Source organism: Salmo salar, chromosome 28 (genome assembly GCF_965601325.2).
Source record: "Salmo salar chromosome 28, fSalSal1, whole genome shotgun sequence".
Lineage (NCBI taxonomy): Eukaryota > Metazoa > Chordata > Actinopteri > Salmoniformes > Salmonidae > Salmo > Salmo salar.
This window is the reverse complement of record NC_138318.1, coordinates 14,003,470-14,030,591: the sequence shown is the minus strand read 5'-3', so window position 1 is coordinate 14,030,591 and position 27,122 is coordinate 14,003,470. Positions and strand designations below refer to the sequence as shown.

General features: G+C 45.7%; 1 protein-coding gene across 4 annotated transcripts in view; it reads left to right on the top strand.

Annotated features, from left to right (window-relative positions):
• Positions 1 to 1,020: 1,020 nt before the first annotated feature.
• Positions 1,021 to 27,122, top strand: part of LOC106589476 (integrin, beta 4) — a 28,478-nt gene continuing 2,376 nt past the window's right edge. Inside the window, exons 1-38 of one of the 4 annotated variants that reach the window (XM_014179506.3) lie at positions 1,021 to 1,276; positions 7,719 to 7,804; positions 8,033 to 8,115; positions 8,205 to 8,300; positions 8,549 to 8,753; positions 8,856 to 8,952; positions 9,137 to 9,308; positions 9,592 to 9,855; positions 10,105 to 10,194; positions 10,331 to 10,453; positions 11,153 to 11,320; positions 11,411 to 11,487; positions 12,476 to 12,681; positions 12,966 to 13,069; positions 14,661 to 15,015; positions 15,413 to 15,519; positions 15,623 to 15,656; positions 15,792 to 15,986; positions 16,172 to 16,275; positions 16,391 to 16,449; positions 16,575 to 16,747; positions 16,853 to 17,032; positions 17,239 to 17,387; positions 17,494 to 17,701; positions 18,945 to 19,262; positions 19,414 to 19,583; positions 19,915 to 20,095; positions 20,320 to 20,457; positions 20,611 to 20,793; positions 20,988 to 21,116; positions 22,970 to 23,161; positions 23,454 to 23,627; positions 24,160 to 24,282; positions 24,672 to 24,821; positions 25,440 to 25,628; positions 26,023 to 26,178; positions 26,455 to 26,619; positions 26,821 to 27,102. In XM_014179506.3, the coding sequence (XP_014034981.2) occupies positions 7,726 to 7,804; positions 8,033 to 8,115; positions 8,205 to 8,300; positions 8,549 to 8,753; positions 8,856 to 8,952; positions 9,137 to 9,308; positions 9,592 to 9,855; positions 10,105 to 10,194; positions 10,331 to 10,453; positions 11,153 to 11,320; positions 11,411 to 11,487; positions 12,476 to 12,681; positions 12,966 to 13,069; positions 14,661 to 15,015; positions 15,413 to 15,519; positions 15,623 to 15,656; positions 15,792 to 15,986; positions 16,172 to 16,275; positions 16,391 to 16,449; positions 16,575 to 16,747; positions 16,853 to 17,032; positions 17,239 to 17,387; positions 17,494 to 17,701; positions 18,945 to 19,262; positions 19,414 to 19,583; positions 19,915 to 20,095; positions 20,320 to 20,457; positions 20,611 to 20,793; positions 20,988 to 21,116; positions 22,970 to 23,161; positions 23,454 to 23,627; positions 24,160 to 24,282; positions 24,672 to 24,821; positions 25,440 to 25,628; positions 26,023 to 26,178; positions 26,455 to 26,619; positions 26,821 to 27,102 (5,878 nt within the window). In that variant the 5' untranslated portion in view covers positions 1,021 to 1,276; positions 7,719 to 7,725. Of the gene's footprint in view, positions 1,277 to 3,337; positions 3,406 to 3,574; positions 4,021 to 7,718; positions 7,805 to 8,032; positions 8,116 to 8,204; positions 8,301 to 8,548; positions 8,754 to 8,855; positions 8,953 to 9,136; positions 9,309 to 9,591; positions 9,856 to 10,104; positions 10,195 to 10,330; positions 10,454 to 11,152; positions 11,321 to 11,410; positions 11,488 to 12,475; positions 12,682 to 12,965; positions 13,070 to 14,660; positions 15,016 to 15,412; positions 15,520 to 15,622; positions 15,657 to 15,791; positions 15,987 to 16,171; positions 16,276 to 16,390; positions 16,450 to 16,574; positions 16,748 to 16,852; positions 17,033 to 17,238; positions 17,388 to 17,493; positions 17,702 to 18,944; positions 19,263 to 19,413; positions 19,584 to 19,914; positions 20,096 to 20,319; positions 20,458 to 20,610; positions 20,794 to 20,987; positions 21,117 to 22,969; positions 23,162 to 23,453; positions 23,628 to 24,159; positions 24,283 to 24,671; positions 24,822 to 25,439; positions 25,629 to 26,022; positions 26,179 to 26,454; positions 26,620 to 26,820; positions 27,103 to 27,122 lie in introns of those variants that run through there. The other 3 variants (XM_082970478.1, XM_014179507.3, XM_014179508.3) reach the window with 3 other exon arrangements.

The window sequence follows — 27,122 nt, the reverse complement described above, 5'->3', positions numbered from 1 at the left end:
CATTGTTTTTGTTGCTAAACAACCCACCCGTCTATATTGACTGAGGTTCCTGTGTTTTTCAGCTCTTTCACTGCCCAGATATTAATATGTCTATCGGGAATGTCAGCTATGAATATTGAAGATGTCTGTCATGACAGACGTTGTTCAGAGCCACTGGCAAGCACTCCTGGTTAGCATCCCATCACTAGCTCGGCTTCCCAAGATGCTCCTGAACACTAAAACCAGATGAGAGTGGAGTCTGGAGAACTAGGAACAGAAGTAAAAAAAATAAAAATAAACAGTATGAGTTTCAATATATCATTCAACTTTATTCTGCTTGTGCAAAAACAGTTTCTACTACTTTTCTCTTTCTCATCCCCTCTCAATCACCGCTCTCTGTTATCAGTATTGTTATTTGTGGGGGGGTTCTCTTCCTCTCTCCCTCCCTCCTACCCTCTGTTGTTGGCAGTGTGCTGAAATGCGTCTGTACCACGCGCGCACCCACACACACTTTTGGCTGAGCTGGACCTGTCCTTGGAACTGTGTGTGTTTCTGCACACAGGTGAGTCACGAGACGCACCCAAAGTACAGCTAAGTGCTGACCCGGCCTTAACATTGCCTCAAAAATAAGACCTGTCATCCGGTGCACTGACACAAGGTTGACTCACAATGTATTCAGTGAATAACAAGTCGAATTGTCTAAAACATTATCCTCGCCAAATTTGGTGAAGGTAAGACAGCCTTTTTTAAAGCTAGATATCCTACATAACAGGCTAGCTACTGGTCTAAGATATTTTCAGTCCATGTTTGGACAAAATGCACTGAAACACCAAGCACTTATTTAGCCTGGGCCTATAGCTTCAAGAATGGGTGTTCCACTCCTCCGAGAAACAGGCCAAATGTTGCATTGGCAGTCTTTGTACCCGTTTTATTGAAAAAAGTTCCACACAAAGACTATTGAGCAAGTGCAATGATCTAAGAACGGGCGCCTTTGTCATGGAAATCCGAGGTTGGCACTAGACAGTGGGTTTCCCAGAGCGCGAGAGTTGGAGTTGGGGACAGTATTGGGGGGACTCCCAAAAAAAGCTCTAAACTTGGACATTTTGTACGCAATGACATTTTGACTGGATTAGTGTAAAATAGGCTATGGTAGGCTAAATGTCGTCGAAGCCAGTCAATATCATGATTCACGCGCATCCCGTGGGCGCCTATACCACCTGCCATCGGTAAAGAACAAGTTGTGTTTATCGGTAACAAACAAAGTTGTGCAGCCTAACATTTTTAGAGTGGAACAAACGTGAGTATCTGTTTAAATCTGTGTTTGATTATGTCAAATTCTATTATCAATTTGCACTATTCAAAAAGCACCTAATTGTCGACAACGAAGGGCCCACTAGCCTACAGTTATGCTACTGAAGTGTCAAATATTTATTTACAGAATGTCATCGCCCCCGACATTGCGGGAGAGTAATTTTTCTTTTTTTCTTTCTTCCACTGTGCTTTTGGCATGTCTAAATGTTTGGCATTGGGAGCGCCACCCGCAGCGGTCATTTCAACAAACAGGGCACAGTCAGAATCCGGATGCCGCATAACGTTTAGAAGCAGCTTTAAAGCACATGAGTGTTTGTTAGACATCTCTCTGAGAAATCTGGCATACAATTAGTCTAGCAGGCCTATATATTACAACTTGTATTGCTTTTTTATGTTGTTCATTGAGCATTCAATATCATGCTTTTATAAAGTTGTTAAAAAAACAAAAACTCTTAGAGGTTAGAGGTTACTGGGTTGCCTGGCAGCTATGCCCTATCTGAGAAGAGTGTAAGGGTGTGTCACAAAACCAACATCCTTTTATCAAGTTCCCTGTTACCGCCACACTAGCCTGCCATGGGCTGGCTTTCCTGCAGGCATCCAGTAGGTCTCCTTTGAAGTTTCTATGTATGTGTCAGAGCATTGCGATAGTTGGTCGAATATTCACGTCAAGATGGTTTGTACAACACCTGAAAGTAACAGGTATACTGCAATAATAGGCACAATAAGTACTTACACATGTATACTGGACTGTAGTAAACCTTTTCATATGAACGTCTTACCGGTAATATTGAAGCATTGTTCAAGATTAAGGACACCCTCCTCTCCTACCGTTGCTGACGCTAGAACCCTTGCACAAATTAAAAAGTTGTAGGAAAACAACACCCTATAACTCCCTCAATCAAAAACTAAGGCAAAGTGATGTTTGTATTGGCAACATTGCCAAAAACTAAGGAGAGAAGGAGGGAAGAAGGGAGTGGTGTTTTGCAACATTTCTATTCCTCTGGAGAGGACTAAACCATTGTTAAATCCTAACTTTGTTTATATGAGCACGGCTGGGTTCTGTTTTAATGATGCCGTTTCCAAACAGTCCATTGTGGTGGAAAGGGCTGTTTTATCACCTATGAGTCATAGTATGCCAGACAGGAGTCTGAGTACTCTATGAGATGCAGTGCCTGTTCTCTCTAATTGCTGAATAAGCCTGTTTGATGTGTTTTCAGTCCTCTGTGGATCAGAGAGTCTCGGTCTCCTGAGTCTTAAGACCCCATAGATCTACTGCCTTGGTTTTGAGCTGCGTCTCATGGGCTAGGTGTGGACACTGGACAGTGGTTTGTCCAGTAAGAGCAGGTCAAGCCACAGGAGCTGTGTAACCTGTAACAGCTGGTCTGTGGTCTGTGGTCTGGTCAGGGCAGAGCTCATATCCCCTCCAAGGTGAACAGTAACAGATACAGCACAGAGGTCATGTCTTTATCTCTTTCAATAGAGCTGACGGCAGTAAAATACTATAATGTGGTCAGATGTACATATACTATATTTCACGGTGCATGAAAGTGCATGCAACTCTTCTTTAACACACACACACAAACACACACACAGTCAGAGGTTAGCCCCAGAGAGAGGGCAGTGTGCCAGGTGGGCATGGTGACTGGGTCTGGTGCCCTCTGCTCCCCCTCTTCTCACTGGTCTCTGTGCCCAGGAATGCACATTACTGCACTGCCTGCTTTTCCACCTCATTTACTCCAGCTGCACGCACAGTTTAGGAGTGTGTGTGTGTGTGTGTGTGTGTGTGTGTGTGTGTGTGTGTGTGTGTGTGTGTGTGTGTGTGTGTGTGTGTGTGTGTGTGTGTGTGTGTGTGTGTGTTTCAAGTTCAATAAATGTTCTTGTGCTGTGTGATATCATGTCACTAATTAAAGTGAGTTTGTATATTTGCACACACACACACACACACACACACACACACAGAGGTATGTGCAAGTCCAGTACTGCACTCCAGCTCTTTGTGTACTTTTGACTGTGACTGTTTCCCGTAGCCTCCAGACAGTGTTCTGTTCTCTGCCACTCCCATGAGATTGGGCCACAGAGGGAGGGGCCAGCTTCGCCAGGCTCAAGCCCACACAGGTGAGCCCAGCCTTGTAAGGAATGTAGCAGGGAGGGGGGCCTGACACATTTAGAGGTGTGGAGCTTTGAAAGTAAAAACGCCAGGTGACCTATAGGGGGAGAGGAAGGGAGTTATCTATACTGTTAGCTACTTACCTGAGCTTGAGACAGGGAGAGAGTGTGAGTGGGTGCAAGTTAGAGGAGGGATCAAATCTCAGCACACATATTTTTACACTCACATGCTCACACAAACACACTCGGTGGCTCTCACTCTCCCTTGTCTCTCTCTCTCATTTCAAGACTGTGACAATCACGGGCGCCTCGCCTCCAGGTTCAAGGGGATAGGAGTCAATATTTGACGGAGCAGAGAAGGAAGGAAGGAAGAAAGAAAGAAAGAGAGAGAGAGAGAGAGAGGGGGAAAGTAGAAGTGTGTTTCTCCCCAGTGCACTTGCATTAGAGATCCCTGGAAACGTGGAACTTGGACTTGAAGGCTCGTAAAGAAGGTTTCCCCCCCCCCAGACGCAGGTGGATACTAACTTTACAGAAGAGTGGGGAGTTAAAGAAAAGGGGATTAAGCTTTTCCTTATTTTTTTGGTTAGACTTTTGGACTTGGATTGGGCAAGGCAGACATAAGAGGTTTGTTTGATCAGTAATCTCTTTAACAATGGTATAAACTCAATAATTGCGCCCATTGTTTTCACGGATCTACCACTACTTATAGTTATCTACTTGAGTATTACAAAAGTCGTTTTATTATATTTATTTTTTATTTATCCTTATTAGAGTCCTATAGAAATATTCTTATGGGGCATGGATGTCCTGGCCACGAGGCAGCAAGCATGCAGAGGACTGTGCATTATAAGATAGTTAAAGCATATCACTTTACAATGTCTACGACCTGTGTTTTTTTATTAGAGTGTATGTTACTCAAATCAAGGATCACGAAAGTAAGTTAGAGTTGGCGTCTGTAGCTCTACTTCTTACCAGGTGTTTTGTTGTTATCCCTCTGATATTTTTCTGCATGCCATTCCTCTATAATTAACCATATTTAGACCAAAATGGGACAGAAGTGAAGACAGTTATGTAATAAGAATTCAGTTTTGCAGATGAAATGAACTCACAATAGAGGCTGTTTTTGCAGGTATCCACCTGCCCTTAGAGATAAGGATTTATAAATTGCTGATTCGAAGGGATACAAAAAGCATTTCATATATTTTATTGCAATCAGACCATATTTGTGAATAGTTTGTAAGAAATGTTGTTGCCTAACAACATTCTTCTTCTTGCAGAATGTGTTTTTTTTTCCCACCAACTACTATTGAGTACCGCTCCCTTTCTGGTCACATAGACCCAACTAGATTTACAGGGAAATTACAGTGTGCATTGTGACAGTGCAGACCACAAGGGACTCTCGTTCTGATTGCAGCAGAATGAAAAACCACAGACCGAGAAAAGGTCCTGGACATCTCTCCACTCTTGCACTCTCAGATAGCTGTTCCTACATGTATTTACCTGGTCAGATGTATTTACCTGGCTTAGATGGATTGATGGTGTGGTAATTTAGTAACTGTGTTTATACGGGGCTGACTGAGTGCTCCAGGTGTGTAGTTGAGGGTTGATTTACCTAGCTGTCTCATGTAAGGCCCTGGCTGTGCTCCCTGTCACTGACCGACGTGACGCTCCCTAATGATGTCATAACGGTTTAGGTCCCCTCCCTTTGTTGGAATGTTCACCTGGCCGCCAGGCATGTTATTTAAAACAACTACTGAGCTAGCAATGATTCGTGTCTTTTCTTGTATCTTTTTCCCTGTCTTTCTCCCTCTTTCGGTCTTTACATTCTGAATCTGTCTTTTTATACATCTCCCACTGGGCACGGATGTCATTTTAACGTAGAGTTTTTCATTTACATTTGGTTGAATTGTCAACTAACATGAAATCAACAAAACATTTCAACATATCATTGGATTTAGGTTCAAAGTTGAAATCCCTTACGTTGATTATTTTTTGCAAATCGAATCAGTTTTCCATGTTTATTCAACGTCATCACATAAAATATTTTAGTTGAAATTATGTGGAAACAACATTGATTCAACCATTTTCACCCAGTGGTACTATTGTTTATTTGGATACCTATTAACTGTTACAGTCACAACTTTCTGGGGTCCATATATTTGTCCATTTTTAACCCCCTTTTTTCAATCTTGTCTCATCGTTACAACTCTCCAACGGGCTCAGGAGATGTGAAGGTCGAGTCATGCCGTCCTCCAAAACATGACCCGCCAATCCGTGCTCCTTAACACCCGCACCAATGTGTCGGAGGGAACACAGTTCAACTGACGACCGAAGTCAGCCTGCAGGCACCTGGCCCGCCACAATGAGTCGCTAGAGCGCAATGAGCCAAGTAAAGCCCCCCCAGCCAGCCAAGCCCTCAAGACGTTGGGCCAATTGTGCGCTGCCCTGTGAGACTCCCTGTCACAGCCGGTTGTGACACAGCCTGGGATTGAACCTGGCTCTGTAGTGACACCTCAAGCACTGTGATGCAGTGCCTTAGACCACTATTCCACTCAGGAGGCCCTTATGTTTTTTCATTTAGACCAAGGTAAATTCAAGCAGAACTATATTGTTTTTTCCCTCAAACTCTTAGCATTTTAACTGTCTCCATGAGAAAGTCTCTTCAACTTTAGACATTCTTCTTCTTTGATATGGCTGTGTTTAACACTAGTTAACAGACGATCTTTAGGTACCTTACATTCCTTCTCACAGTGAAGATATCATTGGTCCTGTTTTTCTCTCTTAGCCTACTCAACCTGGTCAGTGATAAATGTGACCGGTAATACCAGAAACCCACACACACATGCACGTGCATACACACACACCTGTAGGCAGCTCAAGTTCACGATAAGGTGCTACACTACAGTAAGTGCCAGTTCCTGTGTTTTTCTGCTCTGTTTTTGTGATGGTTGGGTCAGTTTCTCGCCTAGGGGTGAAATTCCTGTTCGGTGAGTCAATCGTCAAAATAGTGTGGTGGTGGTGGGGTGGGGTGGGGGGGGGGTTGGATCATAAAACCCTCTTTCTCCTCTTATTCAATTACTAGCACATTCTGTCAGCATTCACTTCAAATGTAAGATTCCCTGTGGAGAAAATGTGTGTGGTTTCCCATGTCATTGATTGCTATCTACTACTGTATAAGACTACAGCTCCTTTCACACAACGTTTACATCAAACAATGTCTCTCTCGCTGTCTGGAAGAACATTCCCCTGAAATATCTCACACAGTTACACTTCAGCGCTTCCCCAATGCAATTCGTTTCACCATGCATGCCCCAACTCGTTTTTACAAGCTGATTCTCCCACTCCTCTGGTCTGTCTGAAGTTTGGCTGTGGAGGATCTGTCTTTAGTTTGGCATATGGATAACATAAAAGGGATTCGTGCGCTGCAGTCAGGGTATGGCAGGATATAGCTGGCTCTGTCTGGATAGAGGGTGAAATTGCCTTTAGTTTCCGTCTGTTTGATGTGCTAGGGATGGTTTTTCGTTCGAAGTTACATCTGCTTATTAAAGGGATAATCCATATTTTAGTTTTTTTTTCATTAGTCCACTGTTTATACAGTCCAAAAATGTTTTATGAAGTGGACAGTGACACTTTGCTTCTTGAAAGTCCAATATCTTGAAAACTTGACTGCTGACATGTCAAAATATGTTGGACTGTATCAGTAGTGGACTAATGGAAACAATACCAAATATAGTTTTTGAGTGGATTTTCCCTTTAAGGAGTGTTCAGTGTAGAAGTTTTTTGACAGTAGAGATATTTCTTTGGACCTAGTTGAACATGCAGATCGGCTGAGCACAGATCCTTCTCTGAATGTGTGGATGGTTCACAGTGTCTCTCTGTTCTGTAGAAGTGTACGGTCTGCGGTAAGCCCACAGAGAGACCTGAGCCAACCAGGGCCAGATGGTTTGGGTTACACCATAATATTTCTGTAGAGGAATAACCAGATACTGAGGTCACTGGAGGAATATGCGATACAGGAGGCAGATAATGCAACACAGGAGGCAATACTGGAGGCTGAAAGTCAACTTTCTTTAAATGATGACGCTCTTTGAGTCAACTTGATGATACTCTTACCTGACCTTTCCAAGTAGAAGTTGCTTTAGGCACATATCTAGGATCACCTTAACCTCTCCAAAGGAGTGAAAACGCAAAACTGACCTTCCATCAGTGTCAAGTAGCAACTTTAACCTGCAGTACTCCTACCTCACCAGATCAGTGTAGTCTAGCCCGTGGGGAAAGTTGAAAGGTCATAAGCTGTGTGTGTGTGTGTGTGTGTGTTGCAGGAGGGAGATGGGGAGATGGACATTAAATCTCATGGTGGGGGTTGTACTTCTTTCTGTCCTCACAGCCAGTTGCTACGCTGAAAAAGGTGAGAATTATTTTCATGAATCAAGTGATTGTTACTGTATGTCTCGTATTACTACAGTATTGACTCTTTCTTTGAATATTTTAATATGCCGATAGACCCCATCTTGTTTATGCAGTTGAGCAATAGGTTGAATCATCTTTACTGAAAATCAAATAATATTTTTCATTGGAATTCTACTGATGCTAAATGCTAACACAGATATTTCTGCTATGCTTCTCTGCCCAATAGTGAATCACTGTCTGGCTACGAGGGCTAGCACCTGTTCAGAATGTATTCAGTCAGGGAAGGGCTGTGCCTACTGTCCAGATGAGGTGAGAAGAAACTACTACTCAAGTTGCCCACAGACGCCGCTTACCCGCCACAAATATTTAGTGTGACCCATGTTTGTGTTTGCATACAGATCTTTGATGGACCCCGCTGCGACCTTCATGAGAACATCATAAACCACGGCTGTAAAAGCGCGGTGACAGCCAAAAGCAGTATGTCGATGGAGAGAGTAAGTATCATAATGACACTAATCCTTACTACATGGATGCGTGAATTCACAGGTATTCATTAGACTGTTCATCTGGCTACCTCGGTAATACTGTAATACAGAACAGTCTGCAGCCGAACGATGAATGTGCAAGGTGTGCTCACAAGCAAGGTGTGCTTTTTGCGGAGGTTGGAGACACTTCTCTTTGTCCTCCGTGTTACATACATGATATGACACACTCCTCCCTCCCTCCCTCCTTCCCGCTACAGAACGAGCAGATCGACATGTTGTTGAAGCAGTCCCAGGTAGCTCCTCAGGAGATGTCTATGACTCTGCTGCCAGGGGAGGAGAGGGAGATAGAGATGGAGGTGTTTGAACCAGCTAAAGGACCTCTGGACCTCTACATTCTTATGGACTTCTCCAACTCCATGGAGGACGATCTGGACAACCTCAAGAGAATGGGTGCTGAGCTGGGTAAGTTCCAGGTGAACGATGAGTCTGATTGTTACATCATTGACTGCAGTGTTGGAGTACTGGAGTAGTCTGTGGTACTGATATGTTCTGTTCCCCATACAGCTGCGTTGGTAGGTAAGCTATCTGATGATTACACCATCGGTTTCGGCAAGTTTGTGGACAAAGTGGTGGAACCCCAGACAGACATGAGACCATCCAAGTAAGAACTTTAAAACTATTTTGATCATCTCTACACAGACACACATCCAGATACAGATACACACATAGACCCAAAAGTAAACATTACTATGGTACGAAAATATCTGCATTTATACTCATACTCATGGCCCTTCCTTCTCTCTATTTTGCTCCCAACCCCCTCCTCCCTCCCTCCCTCTCTCCAGACTTGCCAAGCCTTGGCCCAACAGCGACCCTCCCTTCTCGTTCCGTCATGTGATCACTCTGACCTCTGACCTGCGGTCCTTCACCGAGAAACTGCAGAAGGAGAGGATCTCAGGGAACCTGGACGCTCCAGAGGGGGGCTTTGACGCCATTCTGCAGGCTGCAGTCTGCGGGGTAGGACAATAGAGTTAGATTTACTAAGACGGATATTACCATTCAATGTTTTGTGGTTAGGTGACACAGGCGACCATCTTTGCTGTACTGTCTGGGATGTTTAATTAGTTGAAGCTTGCTGTTTGATTGGTTAACTGTAGTGCACCGCTGCGTGACTCTTTAAGAGCCTCCTTACACATGTATAGAACTCTCTCCTTAACCCTTTTCTTCTCCTTCTCCCCTTTTTTCCAACTGTATCTCTCGCCCTCTTTCTTTCTGTCTCTTTCCTCTTCCTCCCCTCCAGGAAAAGATCGGCTGGCGTAGCCATGCCACCCACCTCCTGGTCTTCTCCACCGAGTCGGCCTTCCACTACGAGGCGGACGGTGCCAACGTGCTGGCGGGCATCATGCCACGCAACGACGAGCAGTGCCACCTGGACCCCAATGGGAAATACACAGAGGACACCAGGCAGGACTACCCCTCTGTGCCCACCCTGGTCCGCCTGCTGGGCAAACACAACATTATCCCCATCTTCGCCATCACAAACCACTCCTTTACCTATTATCAGGTAAGAACTAAAAGAGTTACTACTTACCTTACTATCCCTGACCCTGAACCTGAACCTTACTCTAACCCTACAAACACAGCATCATGCCTATTTTCACCATCACCAGTCAATCATACTTACTGTAATGGGGGTTTGGCCACTGAGTTTAGCCACTGTCTGCTCTGGGAGGCCTGAAATACCTCTTAACTCATCGTTAGCATTGCAGATAAAACATATCTTATTCATGTTTTGTGGGTTCTCCCTGTGTAGAAGCTTTATGAGTATTTCCCCATCGCTGAGTTGGGTCTGCTACAGGAAGACTCTGCTAACATCCTCAATATCCTGGAGAAAGCCTTTGAGGTAAGAATGGGCTTGTTTTACAGGTGTGGCAAATTGAACACATTAATTCAATTTGATTCTACTTTATGCATCCCTAAGGGCTATTACGTAAGGCATTGCCAGATGTCCTAATAATGCTCTCTGTCTGTCTTCTCAGAATATCCGTTCTAAGATCAGTATCCGTGCTGAGGACAAGCCTAAAGCTATAGAAGCTCAGGTCCTATCATACAGTGGCAGTGTTGCGCAGGCTGGAACATTCAAAGTCAAGCCTGGACAAATAGTAAGAAACACTTAGATGTCACATACATACATACATACATACATACATACATACATACACACACACACACACACACACACACACACACACACACACACACACACACACACACACACACACACACACACACACACACACACACACACACACACACACACACACACACACAGCTAGCATGTTAAAATTATGACAATCTTTGTATACAAACCCTGTATTGCTGATCCTATGTACTGGCCAATGAGAGACTTTAAGCCACTGGTCAGCCATATTGGTACTCCCCAGAAGAAGCAGTCCCCCATAGGAATGAATGGAATTCATCAGTATTTCAATTACATGTTTCAATACCAAAATGTATTTTAGTATTTTTGGTTGTAGTGGGGACAGTAACATTAAAACTTTCAACATATTATACTTTAAGGAAATGTTTTTATTTATTTTTCCTTTTATTTTGGGGGGTTTAGCTCATATAATATAATTCAAAAGTATGCATTTAGGTGTCTTTAATAGGATAAATATGGCTAAAACAAAATGTAGACATTAATAAATGCATTTCTTTAGCTTCCAAAATATTTTTACAATGGTGTGGGTGCCAAGATGGAGTCGCGGTGGCTTCAAAACAGCACCCCCTGTCAGTCATCTATTGTGTATATATAAATCATTTACACACACACACACACTAACCCATTCTGTGTTTTCCAGGGGAAGTTTAAGGTGCGTGTCAAGGCCAGTGAGATGGTTGGGGAGCAACATGTGTGTAGTCTGGAGCAGGGTGACAAAAAGGGGAAGATGAGAGTCAAACCAACAACCTTCAGCACAGCTCTAAACATCAACGCCGAAGTGCTCTGTAAAACCTGCGACTGTGAGAAGGTATGAAGACAGACAGACACATATGAGCACAAAGAAACACACACGGGTTTTGGTTTCTAACGGTCTGCTTTCTCTCTCCGCTTCCTAAAGACTCCCACTGAAAATGCAGCGCGGTGTACGGGCCACGGGGACCTGGTCTGTGGGAAGTGCCGGTGCTACGTTGGCTGGTGAGACAAACAGAACTGAATGTACTTTCTCTCTCATGTGCTATATCCTCCTGAGATCTTATGTTATGTAGAAAATCGAAGCTATAAAAACAAAGAGAGTCGCACACTCCGTATGTATAACCTCCCAGTAATTAGAAGAAAAAATGGGGGGGGGGCGATTTGTTAGATTTGTTAAATTATTGGGAGGTTATACATATGAAGTGTGCGACTCTCTTTGTTTTTATAGCTTCGATTTTTTTTACAGACGTGTTTGAGGTGAAAGAAGTGAAAAATTGTCCTCTGCAGTGGTCATTTAGACCTAAATATGAATAAATGAACATTACAGTGAATGGGTACAGTAGGTGAAAAACAGCTGTGACATCTGGGTGTCCACTACGGAGGACATTCCTGGATTTTATTTTATTTAGCTCTTATTTCGTGTGGGGAAAAAGTACACAGTCCTGACAACTCCCTCGATTACTCCTGAGATATTCACTTACTGGAAACAATTTCAATATCAAACTTCACAAAAATTATAATTAGTAATTACACACGCACACTTCTTTTCAAATTTCCATAAAATGTCCTAACGTTGTCAAGGTCACACCCCCCACACCTGTGAGTTGAAAAGCCCAGAATGTCCTCTCAATGGGTCAACATGACTTAATACAGTGGCTTGTGTGGCCTCAGAGATACGGACCGAGAACTGATGCCCACGAGAGAGGGTAAAAATGAGGTGCTGGGTCTCAGGAGGATATAATAATAATTGATAGTGCTTTTCCAGTGCTAAAAGCAATATTACATTATAAGGTGGGAAACTCACTCCTACCACCGCTGATGTATAGCACCCTAGGGTGATGCACGGCAGAACGCTCACCACACATCAGTTACAGTATTATGTTGGAGAGCTGAGGAGTGATATATGCCAATTAGGAATCAATTACACTTGGACAGAAGAAAGAACATGATCATAGAAGACCATCTTTCCTCCCGTGGTGTGTGTCCCCAGGCTGGGTCCGTTCTGTAACTGCTCAACCAGTGCGTCGCCGGTCGCAGGTAGTTCCTGTCTGGGCCCTGACGTGGGGGAGCCGTGTTCTGGCCGAGGAGATTGCCTGTGTGGAACGTGTGTGTGTTACAACACCGACCAGTACGAGGGACCCCTCTGTCAGTTTGACAAGTCCCAGTGTCAACGATACGGAGGCTTCCTCTGCAACGGTGAGTGTGCGGCCGTCTTCATCGCCTCAGATACCGAGCTTGTGGCACCGCGTTGCGTTAGAATAACGCTGTCTGTCGGGAGACAATGGGGCTGTCATAAGACGTGTACATCTTTGTCATACAGTTTGTGTTCCCTAAACTCCATAAAATCTGAATCTTTGTGAGAGTGCGTGAGAGAGTGAAGCACTTGAAGTAGATTCTAACCATTTCTGTGTCTCTGTGTGTGTGTGTGTGTGTGTGTGTGTGTGTGTGTGTGTGTGTGTGTGTGTGTGTGTGTGTGTTAGACCGTGGTCGTTGCTTCATGGGCCAGTGTGCGTGTGCAGAGGGCTGGGAGGGACCGGCCTGTGAGTGTCCCATGAGCAACCAGACCTGTCTGGACACTAAAGGGGTGAGCGCTACATCATCTCTCTCTCTCTTTGTCTCTTTGCCTCTGTTTCTCTCTCTCTCTCTCTCTCTCTCTCTCTCTCTCTCTCTCTCTCTCTCTCTCTCTCTCTCTCTCTCTCTGCCTCTGTTTCTCTCTCTCTCTCTCTCTCTCTCTCTCTCTCTCTGTCTCTGTTTCTCTCTCTCGTCTCTGTTTCTCTCTCTCTTTCTCTCTCTTTGTCTCTTTCTCTCTCTCTCTCTCTCTCTCTCTCTCTCTCTCTTTGTCTCTTTCTCTCTCTCTCTCTCTCTCTCTCTCTCTCTCTCTGTCTCTCTCTCTCTCTCTCTCTCTCTCTCTGTTTCGTTCTCTCTGTGTCTCTGTTTCTCTCTCTCTCTCTTTGTCTCTGTTTCTCTCTTGCTCTCTCTCTCTTTGTCTCTGTTTCTCTCTCTCCCTCTTTTGATCTGTTTCTCTTTCTCTCTCTTTGTCTCTGTTTCTCTCTCTCGCTCTCTCTCTTTGTCTCTGTTTCTCTCCCTCTTTATCTGTTTTTCTCTTTCTCTCTCTTTGTCTCTGTTTCTCTCTCTCAATTCATTTCAAAGGGGCTTTATTGGCATGGGAATCACATGTTAACATTGCCAAAGCAAGTGAAAAACAATAAACAAAAGTGAGAAGACACAAAACAACATTAACAAAAAACTATTAGAAATGAATAGTAAACATTGCACTCAACAAAGTTTCAAAAAGATGAAGACATTTCAAGTGTTATATTATCAGCTATGTACAGTGTTTTAGCAAGGTGCAAATAATTGTGGAACGAATAGTGGGGAAAGATAAATAAACATACAAATATTGGCGGTTTTTACAAATATTTTCTCATGGAAACTGGCCACAAATCTTGCTGTTGTGATTGCATATTGTGGTATTTTGCCTAACAGATAGTTTAGCAATGTTGGATTTGTTTTCAAATTCTTTGTGGCTGTATGATCTGTGGGAAATATTTGTCTCTAATGTAGTCCTACATTTGTCAGGAGGTTAGGAAGAAGTGTAGCTCAGCTCTGACTATGGCGACCTCTCTCAATAATAAGGCTATACTCAACTGAGTCTGTTCATAGTCAAGGATTTTCTTCATTTTGGGTCAGTCAAAGTGGTCAGGTATTCTGACTCTGTGTACTCTCTGTTTAGGGCCAGATAGCATTCCAATTTGCTCAGTTTTTTGGTTGATTCTTTCCAGTGTGTCAAATAGTTCTCTTTTTGTATTGCTGGCCTGGGGCTCTGTGGGGTCTGTCTGTGAACAGAGCCCTAGAACCAGCTGGCTGAGGGGACTTCTATAGGTTAATTTCTCTGTAGGTTAGGGTTTCGTGGAGGAATGTGTGGGCATCACTTCATTTTAGGTGGTTGTAGAATTAAACAGCTCTTTTCTAGAGGGTATAGTCCTGTTTCTGCTCTGCGTGGATTGTTTGGGGGTTTGCGTTGTACACAAAGTATATTTTAGTAAAATTCTGCATGTGGAGTCTCAATTGGGTGTTTGTCCTATTTTGTGAACTCTCCCTCCCTCCCTCCCTCCAGATTGCTACAATATTTTTCATGAATGATCTAACCCCCCCCCCCCCCCCCCCCCCCCCAGGGTGTCTGTAACGGGCGTGGCGTGTGTAAGTGCGGTCGTTGTGAGTGCCAGGACTCTGGCCTGGCCATGACCCCCACCTGTGAGGCTAACTTCCAGGCCCAGCTGGGGATGTGTGAGGACAAGAGGAGCTGTGTTCAGTGTCAGGCCTGGAAGACAGGAGAGAAAAAGGACAGCAGCCAGTGTGACCAGTGCAAGTTCAAAGTGGTCATGGTGGACGAGCTCAAGGAAAATAAAGAGGTGATTGAGGCGTGTAGTTTCCGTGACGAGGATGACGACTGTACGTACCACTACACCGTGGACTACCCAGAGGATCAGGCTGACAAGGAACTGGAGGTCCAGGTGCTCAAAAAGAAAGGTGAGGCATGACCAACGTTCATATATGGGTGACAGGTAGCCTAGCGGTTGGAGTGTTGGCCCAGTAACCGAAAGGTCAACAAGGTTAAACATTTTCTTTTTGATGTGCCCAGGGTCGCTGTTGATAATGGCAGAAAATGGCTACCCCACACTCTGAGGGTGTCTCAGGGAGAGTGGGATATGCAACAACAACAAAAAACATTTCCAAGTCACACAATTCACACAAGGACAAATATAGGCACCCACCTAATTATTATAATCTTTATACCTTTGTTTATATGACGCTAATACAACTATGGGCGTTCCCTGGTTTGTTCTGGAAGTGCTCAGCATCTTTGTGACTTGCACCCTGGTTGTGATGCTGATGTTATTGTTGATGTTGTCGTCTGTCCTCTTAGACTGTCCCCCTGCTGGCTTCCTGTGGCTGATCCCTCTCATCATGTTCCTCATGTTACTGCTGGGTCTACTGCTGCTCTGCTGCTGGAAGTACTGCGCCTGCTGCAAGGTACTGTCCAGTCACAACCATAACACAACCAACCATGGCCTTGCCATACTCTGAAGGAAATAATCCCTCTTTGCCTCCCTCCCTCATTCTCTTTCTCTCTCAGGCATGTCTTGCTCTACTGCCATGCTGTGGAAGAGGTGAGTTACTCAAGCCATATCACTTTTATGAACCTTTTAATATCCTTCTGTGCGTATATTACTAGATCTGCACCGTGTTTCCAGGCAGTATTATAACGTGTGATTGAACATGTGTTTTCCTATGTGTGTCTGTAGGCCGTATGGTTGGCTTTAAGGAGGACCAGTACATGCTCCGCCAATCCCTGCTCACCTCTGACCACCTGGACACGCCCCTAGTGAGGACCGGCCCGCCTAAGAGCACCGACGTGGTTCGCTGGAAGATCACCGACAATGTGCACCGATTGCCCAATCACCCGCTGGCGCAGGTCCAGCCCAACCCCAAAGAGACCAGTGAGTGTGAAGTGTTCCCGAATTCCATCTCTCCCATTGGTTGGAGTTATCACTAGAACTTCCTGGTTTACATGATCATGATTCTGAGTGATGAAACCTGAACCCTAATCCACCTCCTCTTCCCCTCTACTCTTCCTAATTTGCCTCTCCTCCTCCTGCCCTTCCACTCCTCCTACTCTCTATAGTCCAGTTCCCTCTGTCCCTGCGTCTGAACAGGTTGTTCACAGAAAGTCTGTCTCACCCCGACGCCAGAGACACGGAGATGCTACGCAGGGAGGTTGATGACAACGTGAGTGTGTTTGTGTGAGTGTGAGCAAAGCTGGGTGTATATATGCAGTATTGTATGACCATCCTTGTGACAGTGGATTGCGTGTGTATACTTTATCTGTGTCTTCTCTGTTTAGCTGAATGAAGTGTACAAGCATGTTCCTGGAGCCCAGAGGGTCCAGAAGACCAAATTTAGGTGAGTCACTTATTTCAGGATAACTTCCAATCCTTCTTGAATTTATTACAATGTGAATCACTTTTGTGCATGTTGTCTAAATCGTATTTTCTCATATCATTACTGATATTCTGGTTGTGTTTCAGATTACAGAGAAATGCTGGTAAAAGAAAAGACCACACAATTGTCGACACAGTCGTGTCCGCTCCTCGCTCCAGCTACCCCGACATCGTCAAATTGACTGAGAAAAACGTCCAGTCTGGAAACTTCCAAGACCTCAAAGTGGTGCCGGGCTACTACACAGTGGCCACAGACAAAGGTGTGTGTTTGTGTGTATGTCTGTGTGTCTGTGTGTTGGGAGTTTATTAAATGTCTCTCCATCTCGCTCTCTCTCCCTCTATCTCTCTCTCTCTTCTCTCTGCAGAGGCGGCTGGCGCCGTGGAGTTCCAGGAGGGGGTGGAGATGGTGGATGTGCGCGTGCCGCTCTTCATCAAGGAAGATGATGATGATAAGAAGCAGCTGCAGGTGGAGGCGTTGGACGTTCCTCTGGGCATCGCTGAGATAGGGAAACGCTTCGTCAACATCACCATCATCAAAGAACACGGTGAGAGCCAATCAGAGGAGCCTTATCTAACCCCTGACCTCCATACTCTTACACACACATGATTATTCAAAACCATATAGCATTACAAAACACTTTCTTACTATTTATTTCCAGTGAATGTGTATATTTCTCTTTTCTTTTGTGTACTTCCCTTCCCCTGACCTTATTTAGCTCATAATTGTGTGTGTCTTTCCTCTCCTCTCCAGCCAAGAGTATTATGACGTTCCTTCAGCCTTCCTACACCTACAGCCGACAGGACGGAGTGGCTAACATCCCCATTAGCAGAGAGATCATAGAGGACGGACACACACAAGTCACCTACCGCACCCGAGATCTCACCGCCAAGGACAAGAAGGTAGCACGCACGCACGCGTGCGCACACACACACACACTAAAAGACAGCAATAGTCTAAGTGACTGTTTATTTTTCCAATCCTAACTACTCTTCCCTCTCTCGCCAGGACTATGTGACAGTGGATGGGGAACTGTCCTACGGGCCAGGGGAGACCCAGAAGACTGTCCCTGTGCGTCTATTGGAGCTGGGAGAGGGAGACGGTCTGCTGAAGGACACACAGGTCAAACAATTTGTCATGGACCTCACTAACCCAAGACAGGGAGCCAAGCTGGGACGCTACCCCAGAACCACCGTCACCATCACTGACCAACCAGGTGAGGTTATATACTACTGTCACTATCACTGACCAACCAGGAGCGAGGTTATATACTACTGTCACCATCACTGACCAACCAGGTGAGGTTATATACTACTGTCACTATCACTGACCAACCAGGAGCGAGGTTATATACTACTATCACTGACTAATCAGGTGAGAGGTTATATACTACTGTCACCATCACTGACCAACCAGGAGCGAGGTTATATACTACTGTCACCATCACTGACCAACCAGGAGCGAGGTTATATACTACTATCACTATCACTGACCAACCAGGAGCGAGGTTATATACTACTGTCACTGACCAACCAGGTGAGGTTATATACTACTGTCACCATCACTGACCAACCAGGAGCGAGGTTATATACTACTGTCACTATCACTGACCAACCAGGAGCGAGGTTATATACTACTGTCACTATCACTGACCAATCAGGTGAGAGGTTATATACTACTGTCACTATCACTGACCAACCAGGTGAGAGGTTATATACTACTGTCACTATCACTGACCAATCAGGTGAGAGGTTATATACTACTGTCACTATCACTGACCAACCAGGTGAGAGGTTATATACTACTGTCACTATCACTGACCAACCAGGTGAGAGGTTATATACTACTGTCACTATCACTGACCAACCAGGTGAGGTTATATACTACTGTCACTATCACTGACCAACCAGGTGAGGTTATATACTACTGTCACCATCACTGACCAACCAGGTGAGATTATATACTACTGTCACCATCACTCACCAACCAGGTGAGGTTATATACTACTGTCACTATCACTCACCAACCAGGTGAGGTTATATACTACTGTCACTATCACTGACCAACCAGGTGAGGTTATATACTACTATCACTGACCAACCAGGTGAGAGATTATATACTACTGTCACTATCACTGACCAACCAGGTGAGGTTATATACTACTGTCACCATCACTGACCAACCAGGTGAGAGGACAGGGTCCAGGGTGTATCACATAGCATGAAAAAAGAAAGAAAGATATCTGTATATTATTTTGATCATTTCAGAGTTTTAATATAACAGTGTTTCTTTGGATCTTCGTCGGTTCACAGGATAGCGTCGCACAACCTGTCCCGGACATTATTATCTTGGGTGTTGAGAGCATGGCTAACAGCCGCATTTGTGGTTAGAAAGCCAGCCATAACTTCCTCCTCTGTAACATGGCCATAACACACTTCCTCTACCCTTGCTTCCCTCAGAGCCCAGTGTGGTGATGTTTATGAAGAGCACCCAGAGCTTCTCCACAGCTGACCCAACCTACTCCATCCCCGTGGTCCGCACACGCAACCAGGAGGGGCCTGCCACCGTCCACTGGAAGACCCGCAATGCCAAGCGCTTCGAGCTGTCCGGTCCCCTCAAGTTTGGTCCCGGGGAGACTGAGAAGAACATCGTGATCGACCCACGCCCTCACCCTGGACCGGTCAAACCGGAAATCTTCCAGCTGGAGTTGTTTGACCCCAGTACGAACGCTGCGGTCGGGGAGAGGAAGACGACAATGGTCACGGTTACTGACGGAGGTAATACACACAGAAACAGACACTGAAACACACACACACACACACACACACACACACACACACACACACACACACACACATACAGCAAGGGGTATCTATAAGTAATCTGATGCATGAGATGTGCATCACTAAAATAAGTTTATTCCCTCAGCACTACCAGAGATTGCCCAGAAGCAGCAGCAGGGTAAGGAGTTCATCAACCAGACAGCCATGTCTCCTGGTGGTCGTCTCTTCTCTCCCACCAACGTGAAGGCTAAAGCCACTGGTCCACGAAACATCCGTCTCAACTGGGACCCCTTAGGAAGCCCCCTGGGCTACAAGGTAAGGAACCCCCCCACTCAAGATCTAACCCCTTGGACTGCAAGGTGCTGAGAGAAACTGTCATACAGGACTTAACTTAACCTTGACTTAAACCCTTTTACCCCGTGAGGAGCACAGTTCATCAACAGAGGAACTCAATAGATTCGCCCCCATTACACACCTGCCAATTTTTGCTGTTGGAAATTAGGAGATTATTTTCCAAAAATCTTTGGAGTGTAATTTTGGAGTATAGAAATAAACGTTGGAATGTATTCCATTTAAGATTGTTCATTCCAACCAGTGTTTCACCTGTGTTTTCTATATCTTCTGTTTCCCTCTCCCTGGTCACCAGGTGAAGTATTGGATCTATGGGGACCCTGAGACTGATGAGCAGGTGATAGATGTGAAGACCACCCACGCTGAGCTGACCAACCTGTACCCCTTCTGTGACTACGAGATGAAGGTGTGTGGCTACAACGCCCTGGGAAACGGAAACTACAGCGACATGGTGCCCTGTCGGACCCTGGAGGACGGTGAGTGGAGCACACTTCCTGTTCCTGTCAAAGATGGACTACATTTATTGTCTTTCACAAATAACACTTCTAGGATTGTGGACAGTTTTTTCTTTTTCTTGTTGTATATTGTTGGGTCGACATAGGACAACGATTGTGTAGATGGTTTTCCCCCTTTCCTACCTTGTGATAAATGCTTCCTCCTTTCTTTCCTCCCCTCATCCCTCTCTCCTCTCCTCCTCCAGTCCCCAGTGAGCCCGGTCGTCTTGCGTTCAACGTCATCAGTCCAACTGTCACTCAGGTCAGCTGGGCGGAGCCTGCCGAGACCAACGGTGTCATCACCAACTACGAGGTCCTCTACACACCCATCAATGACCACACAAGTGAGTGGCCAATCAAATCGAAGAATCACCGAATGCCTCTTAATGCCTGTGCTTCTAAGACATTCTAACACGTACATATGAGAAGTCAGTCATTTAATGGGATCTCTGTGTTCTCCTCGTCCTTCTCCTCGTCCCTCGTCCTTCCCCCTGTAGAGCCGATGGGTGTAGCTAAGAAGGTTAAGATAGACAATCCTAAGAAGAGGATGTTGCTAATTGAGAACCTGCAGTCGGCCCAGACCTACTGCTATAAGGTCCGGGCTAAGAACAGCGTTGGCTGGGGTCCATTCCGAGAGGCAACCATCAACCTGGCCTCACAGCCCGTCAGACCCATGTCCAGTGAGTTCCTCTATGGCACCGCGTTGCTGTTTTGTGGAAAATAAATCCTCAAATGAACCAATGAAAACCAACTGTCGCTGCAGCCCTCAAGGACCGGAATTGTGCTGTCTCCTACTATAGAATACTATATTGAATTTGATACTTTTAGCATGACCATAGCTTCCTGTTTGAGTCTCCTCCATCTCTCCCTGCAGTCCCTATCATCCCAGACATCCCAATAGTGGACGCGGAGGCGGGGGATGAGTACGACGGCTACCTGATGTACAGCAGTGAGGTCTTGAGGTCGCCAACAGGCTCCAAGAGACCCAGTGTCTCAGACGAAGGTGGGTACGCACAGACTACGCCACCTTAGCTGGCTCTCAGGAGCCTGTCTCTCTGCAGCCTACCTTCAGTGGCGTACTGTGTGTTGTGGTTTTGTAGTGTGTTTTCAGTGGATCCCATGAAGAATAGCTGTTGCTAAGTAACAGCTAATGGGGATGAAGCTCACTGTTTTAGATGTATGCATATTGGGGAGTAGCCCCCTCATTAAGCCAGTGAGCTTCACTGCTCTGTGAAACCAAGTGAATGCAGACTGGATAGGACAGGACTGTTATAAATGGGGTCCATGCAAAGAAAGATATGTCTACACATCTTCTGTAGTCCAGTCCTCTGCTCACTGAAGGAGAGAGGGAAACAAAATAAAAACAGAAAAGGTCTTAGAGTGTCATGGTCAAGGGGCTTACAAATACGAGGGCCTCCTCCACCCTTCTCGCTCTCTTTTTGCACTCTTTCTTCTTTCTCTTTCTGCCTCTTTCTTCTTTCTTTCTCTTTATTTGTTTCGTTCCTTCCCCCCCCCCTCTCTCTTTCTCTCTACCGAGGTGTCTTTTAAGAAACTGACATTTATTTTACATCTCATGATATCATCAGAATATTTTCGTCTTCATGGCTTTGGGTTCTATCATGCCAGTCTTCATACCAGTCTTCATTTTCTTCTTTATGGCTTTATCGTGCCAGCCAAACCTCTCCTACCATTGATCCAAACTGCAAAGAAATCTGTGATTGCTGAGAGCCTCCAGACATCTGTAGTTGTAGATATCACCGAAGCTACATACATGCTGCCTCCTCCTCTTCCTCCTTCCTCCTTCACTCCTTCCATCGCTCGCCCTTTCACCAATCACCACGCTTCACAAAAACAACAACTGCCATGCAAACTATCAATCCAGACCATCACCCACCCACCCACCCTGCTTGCTTCTCCCCTCCATAACAAGGCTTTATCAAGTTGGTGGGTTCCAAGCTGGACCTGCGTTCGGTGTCCTGGAAGAGGCATGTGGATGTGATCCCCTACCACCTCAGCACAGACACAGACACCAGCACTGACGAGACTCCCCGGGCCAGTCGAGCACAGACCCCATCCCTGAAAGGTGAAGACCACCTACCTGGAGTGCTAGACAGCCAGACAAGACAGATAGATAGACAGCATGCCAGCTACTGCGCATGGCAGCCACCAACCTCCAATGCAGCTGCAGTGCCCCCTTATCATCTCCTCTCTGGCTATGCAAAATATGCACGATCGGGGATCCTTTAAGATGAGCCTGAGTCTTCAGATTGCTAATCATCAGCATGCGCCATTCCACAAATCTGCCATCTGCCCTGAAACTGCAACCTGGTTCTACTCTTATCCCTACCCCTGCTGCACCCCGCGACCTTCCACCCCAAAGAGGGTTCCAGGCATCAACTGCCCCACCTCCAGTTGATGATCGTGGACAGGCTTTTCCAGGTGCCTGTTTGTCTCCTCTGTCTGTCCTCTTTACACCTCTCTGTGGAGAGAGACCCTGGAAAGGAGGCAGCTTGTAAAGCTTGTATAAAGGCTTTTCATGGGTGTGAAGGTGGTGATAGCAAAAATATGTCCCTGTGTGCAGTCTGAGGTTGTAAGGTGGCCATTTCTCTTGCAGTTCGTTGTGATTTGTTGCCATCGATGCACTTGAATCAATTGTTTTGGTTCCAAAATGTTTGGTTTGGGTTATGTTGGGTTCCAGAATGTTTGGTTTGGGTTATGTTGGGTTCCAGAATGTTTGGTTTGGGTTATGTTGGGTTCCAGAATGTTTGGTTTGGGTTATGTTGGGTTCCAGAATGTTATTGATGTTCTTTATGTTCTCCTCTCACTTCTCCTGCTCTCCTCATCTTTGTCTGTCAGACCAAATGAACGGGAGGTGGGAACAAAACTTCCTGTTCCCCGGGGGAAATAATTCCATGTCGCGCAGTGCCAATATGTCTTCTTCCAGCTACAGCCAGCTGTCTCCCATGTCCACCCTCAGCTCCAACCACAGAGGAGGGGCCGGGGGTTCCATGACTACGGATTCCTCCACAACATACCTCTCTGGACAAGGTACGGATGGATGCAGATTCTTTCTAAAAATGTGTCAGCTTTTGAATCTTTCTGTTGACTTATGTATGATAGTGACAAGAAATTCCAGCTGGCTTGTCTTCACCAGAACAGTAGCTACACTATACAGAGTTCAGCAAACTTGGAGATTTAGAGTTTCAATGGGCAACGTGTTGACACTGAAAGTTCGAAAGGCATTGCACTCAGAATGCATGCTAGAATTCTATGGTTCTGTATCCATGTCTCTGGTGGTCATCATTGTTCTACTCCTGTCTTTTCTTCTCCTCTCCTACAGGAGGAAACTCGCTCTCCCGCACACAGATTATCGGGGGCGGGATGCGCACAGAGAATGTTGTCATGAGAAAGCGGTCAGAGAACAGAGGTTACTATGAGTATGACGACAACATCCGAGACTCCATCGTCATAGGAGACCTGTCCAGTGGATTGTCGGGATACACAGACGGCAAAAGTAAGATTAGTTGAAGTTGAGGCATATTTTGAGATAAAGAGCCGATCATTTACGATCCACACTGACACACGTCCCCGGTCACAGGCATATTTCACCGAGCCACTGAGATGAGGTCTTTGACTATGAGGCTTTTGCTGAGGAAAATGCCACTGCATAGTATTTAGATATTTCTGTCCTCTACTATTGAAAGCTGGGAGAAGCTTATCTGTTTGCCTGTAGCAGTCGGGGCTATAAATGTCAGATATACACATCATCTGCAACAGGTTTACTGAGGAGATGCATGAGGCGGATGGCTTGGATGTCAGTTATCGATTATTGGGGCTGGTGGCTGTACAGGGCTATGCAGGAGCTATGGTGACTGTCGCTCTCCTCTTCTCTCTTCTGTCGCTCTCTCTCCTTCGATCCTCTCCCCTCCCTTGCCTCTTTCTCTCCCCTCACTGTGCTCCTTCTCCCACTCCTTCAATTCCCTCCCTCTCCTGTCCTCCTTCTCTCGTCCATTTGCTCCCTTTTTGCTCGCTCCCTGCGTTCTCAGGTACATATGGCTTCAGCCCCACTCAGACACAGTACAGCTACAGTATGTCTCAGGTCTTGCGGGGCAGGACCCAGTCTGAGGATGTCAACGATGCGCTACTGAATCTGGACAGGGTGCTCCAGGGTGAGTCCGTCTGCATGCAGCACACACAGAGCTGTCCTCTCTCACACCACTGGGACTATAGCAGGGCTTAAAGCTACACCGTGGGTTCATAGTAGGACTTACCACGCCCATTGCTGGTTTGAGAGGAAGGCTTGGTGTCGCTAAAGCTGTTTTTTGCTGTGACATGTTTGGTTTAGGGAAAGTTCTCTCTTTCTCCCTCTCTCTCTCTCTTTAGTTCTCTCTCTCCATCGAGATCACTCCCCGCTCACTAATCCTATCTTACCTAGTAACTGTCACTGTAACCCCTGTAATTTACTTGACTCCACTTAACCCCTAACCCCTGACCTCTCTTTCTCCCCCCACCTCTCTCTGTCTGTCTCTATCTCACTGACCTCTCTCTCCCCCGTCAGACTCTCGTTTGGCCCCTGGGGTCCCTGACACCCCCACCAGGTTGGTGTTCTCTGCCCTGGGCCCCACGGCCCTGAAGGTCAGCTGGCAGGAGCCCCACTGTGATAGGGATGTGCTGGGGTACTGTGTCCTCTACCAGCTACTCAATGGAGGTATGGACCCATGATGATTTGCGTCACATTGTAAATACATGGGGTTTTGTTGATGTGCGGAAGAAGAATGTTGTTTTTCACTTGTGAACATAGTTCACAGGTTTTTATTTACTAGGATTTGAAGAAATGTGTCTTTAACACTTTCCTTAACCCTGTCAACTTATTTAGATCTCAAAACCTTGTCCCAGCATACCTTCAAACTTTTTCAGCGGGGACCCCATGTTTTCAGCCAGAATTTCTGGGGACCCCATTTTTTGCACAATAACTTCTCGTGACCCCACCCCAAATATAATGACACAGGCTTAAAATCGGTAAATTCCGATTTTTACTTCAACAAATAACATTAAATTCATTACATTTTCATCTCTTATCAAAATGAAAATAAACCAATAAATACATTTACTCATAAAAAAAAAAAAAAAATTTAAGTATCTTTCTCAAAAATGTTTGTATATTGTCCCATACAATAATCTGTACTCTTAATTTTTTGTTCCAACCCCCCCCCCCCAAAAAAAAACAATTGGCAACCCCACTGCAGTTCCCCCTTAGTGGGGTCGCGACCCAGACTTTGAGTACCACTGCTCTACAGTAATCAAAGCCCTTTGTCTCTCTCTCCAGGTGATATGAAGCGCATAGACGTGTCCAGCCCAGCAGAGAACTCTGTGGTGGTGCAGGACCTGCTGCCTAACCACTCCTACCTGTTCAAGGTGAAGGCTCAGAGTCTGGAGGGCTGGGGACCAGAGAGGGAGGGAGTCATCACCATAGAGTCAGCCGTCAACCCCAACAGCCCACTCAGTCCAATGCCAGGTAATCAGCAATACATCTCTGTCGATCCATTTTTATCAACACTCCTTTGCTAGCTAATTCACACCTGACCTCTGTCTCTCTTTCTGTTTTACTCTATATTTACTTTACCTCTCTCCAATTCCCTCTTTTTATCTTTAATCTCCTTTGTCCCTTCTTTACATCTTCCTATTTTTTATCTTCCTCTCTCTCTCTCTCTCTCTCTCTCTCTCTCTCTCTCTCTCTCTTTCACTCTGTCTCTCTTTCTCTTCCTCATTCTCTCTCACTCACTCTGTCTTTCCCCCCTCCAGTTTCTCCCTTCACTCTGAGCACCCCCAGTGCTCCAGACCCCCTAATATTCACAGCTCTGTCCCTTACCTCTATCCCCTCTAACTCCCGTTCTCCCCCTCTCCCTCAGGTTCTCCCTTCACTCTCAGTACCCCCAGTGCTCCAGGCCCCCTGGTGTTCACAGCTCTGTCCCCCGAGGCACTGCAGTTGAGCTGGGAGAAACCCCGCAAACCCAACGGAGATATCCTGGGCTACGTGGTCACCTGTGAACAGCTGCACGGAAGAGGTGAGACTGAGCGCTGACTCCAAATCAGATTTGGGGGATTTTAGAGCTTTTTGTCCACTGTCATTTGCTAGGATCTATACATAGGCATGCGATCAACAGAGACTTTGAATATCACAAATGTCAATTACTCTTCTATTTTGCTCATCTTCAGGTCTTCTTGACTTGTTATGGACAATGCCAGCAAATGACCATTCACTTTCATAGTCATATTTGTATTCACTTTAATTTCATATTCTAATCCCCGCCTCCCTCCTTCTCTCTCTCTCCCCCCTCCAGGTGACATGCGTTCCTTCCAGGTGAGCGGTAACAGCGCTGAGACCAGTCTGACGGTTCCGGACCTGTGTGAGAACATGCCATACAAGTTCAAAGTTCAGGCCAGGACGACCCAGGGCTTCGGGCCCGAGAGGGAGGGCATCATCACCATCGAGTCTCAGGATGGGGGTAAGAGGACGGAGTCCTACAACAGTCTTTTTTTATCCAGGGTTTTTATCTAGTGTTTAAATTGAAATGAATAATGTGTCGGTACTCACTTTAAATTTACCATACTGGGTTTCATATTTAGAAGCCGATATTCTATACGTTTGTACATTTGGAATGATATTGTATATATAATTCTCTGTCTCTCTTTTTCCCCTTCTGTAGGTAGCACGTCTCAAATAGGTGGAATAGGAGGTATGTCTCAACTAGGAGGCCTAGGTGGTATGTCTCAACTAGGAGGCCTAGGTGGTATGTCTCAACTAGGAGGCCTAGGTGGTATGTCTCAACTAGGAGGCCAAGGTGGTATGTCCCAAATAGAAGGCCTAGGAGGTATGTCTCAGTACAGCAGTCAGTCCTTGACCAAGAGAGGTGTGTTCCAACTGCCGACAGAGGTCAGCACCCACAGCAACGTCACACACACCATGATCAACGACCCCTACTTCTCAGGTATCAATTGAATCTCTTTA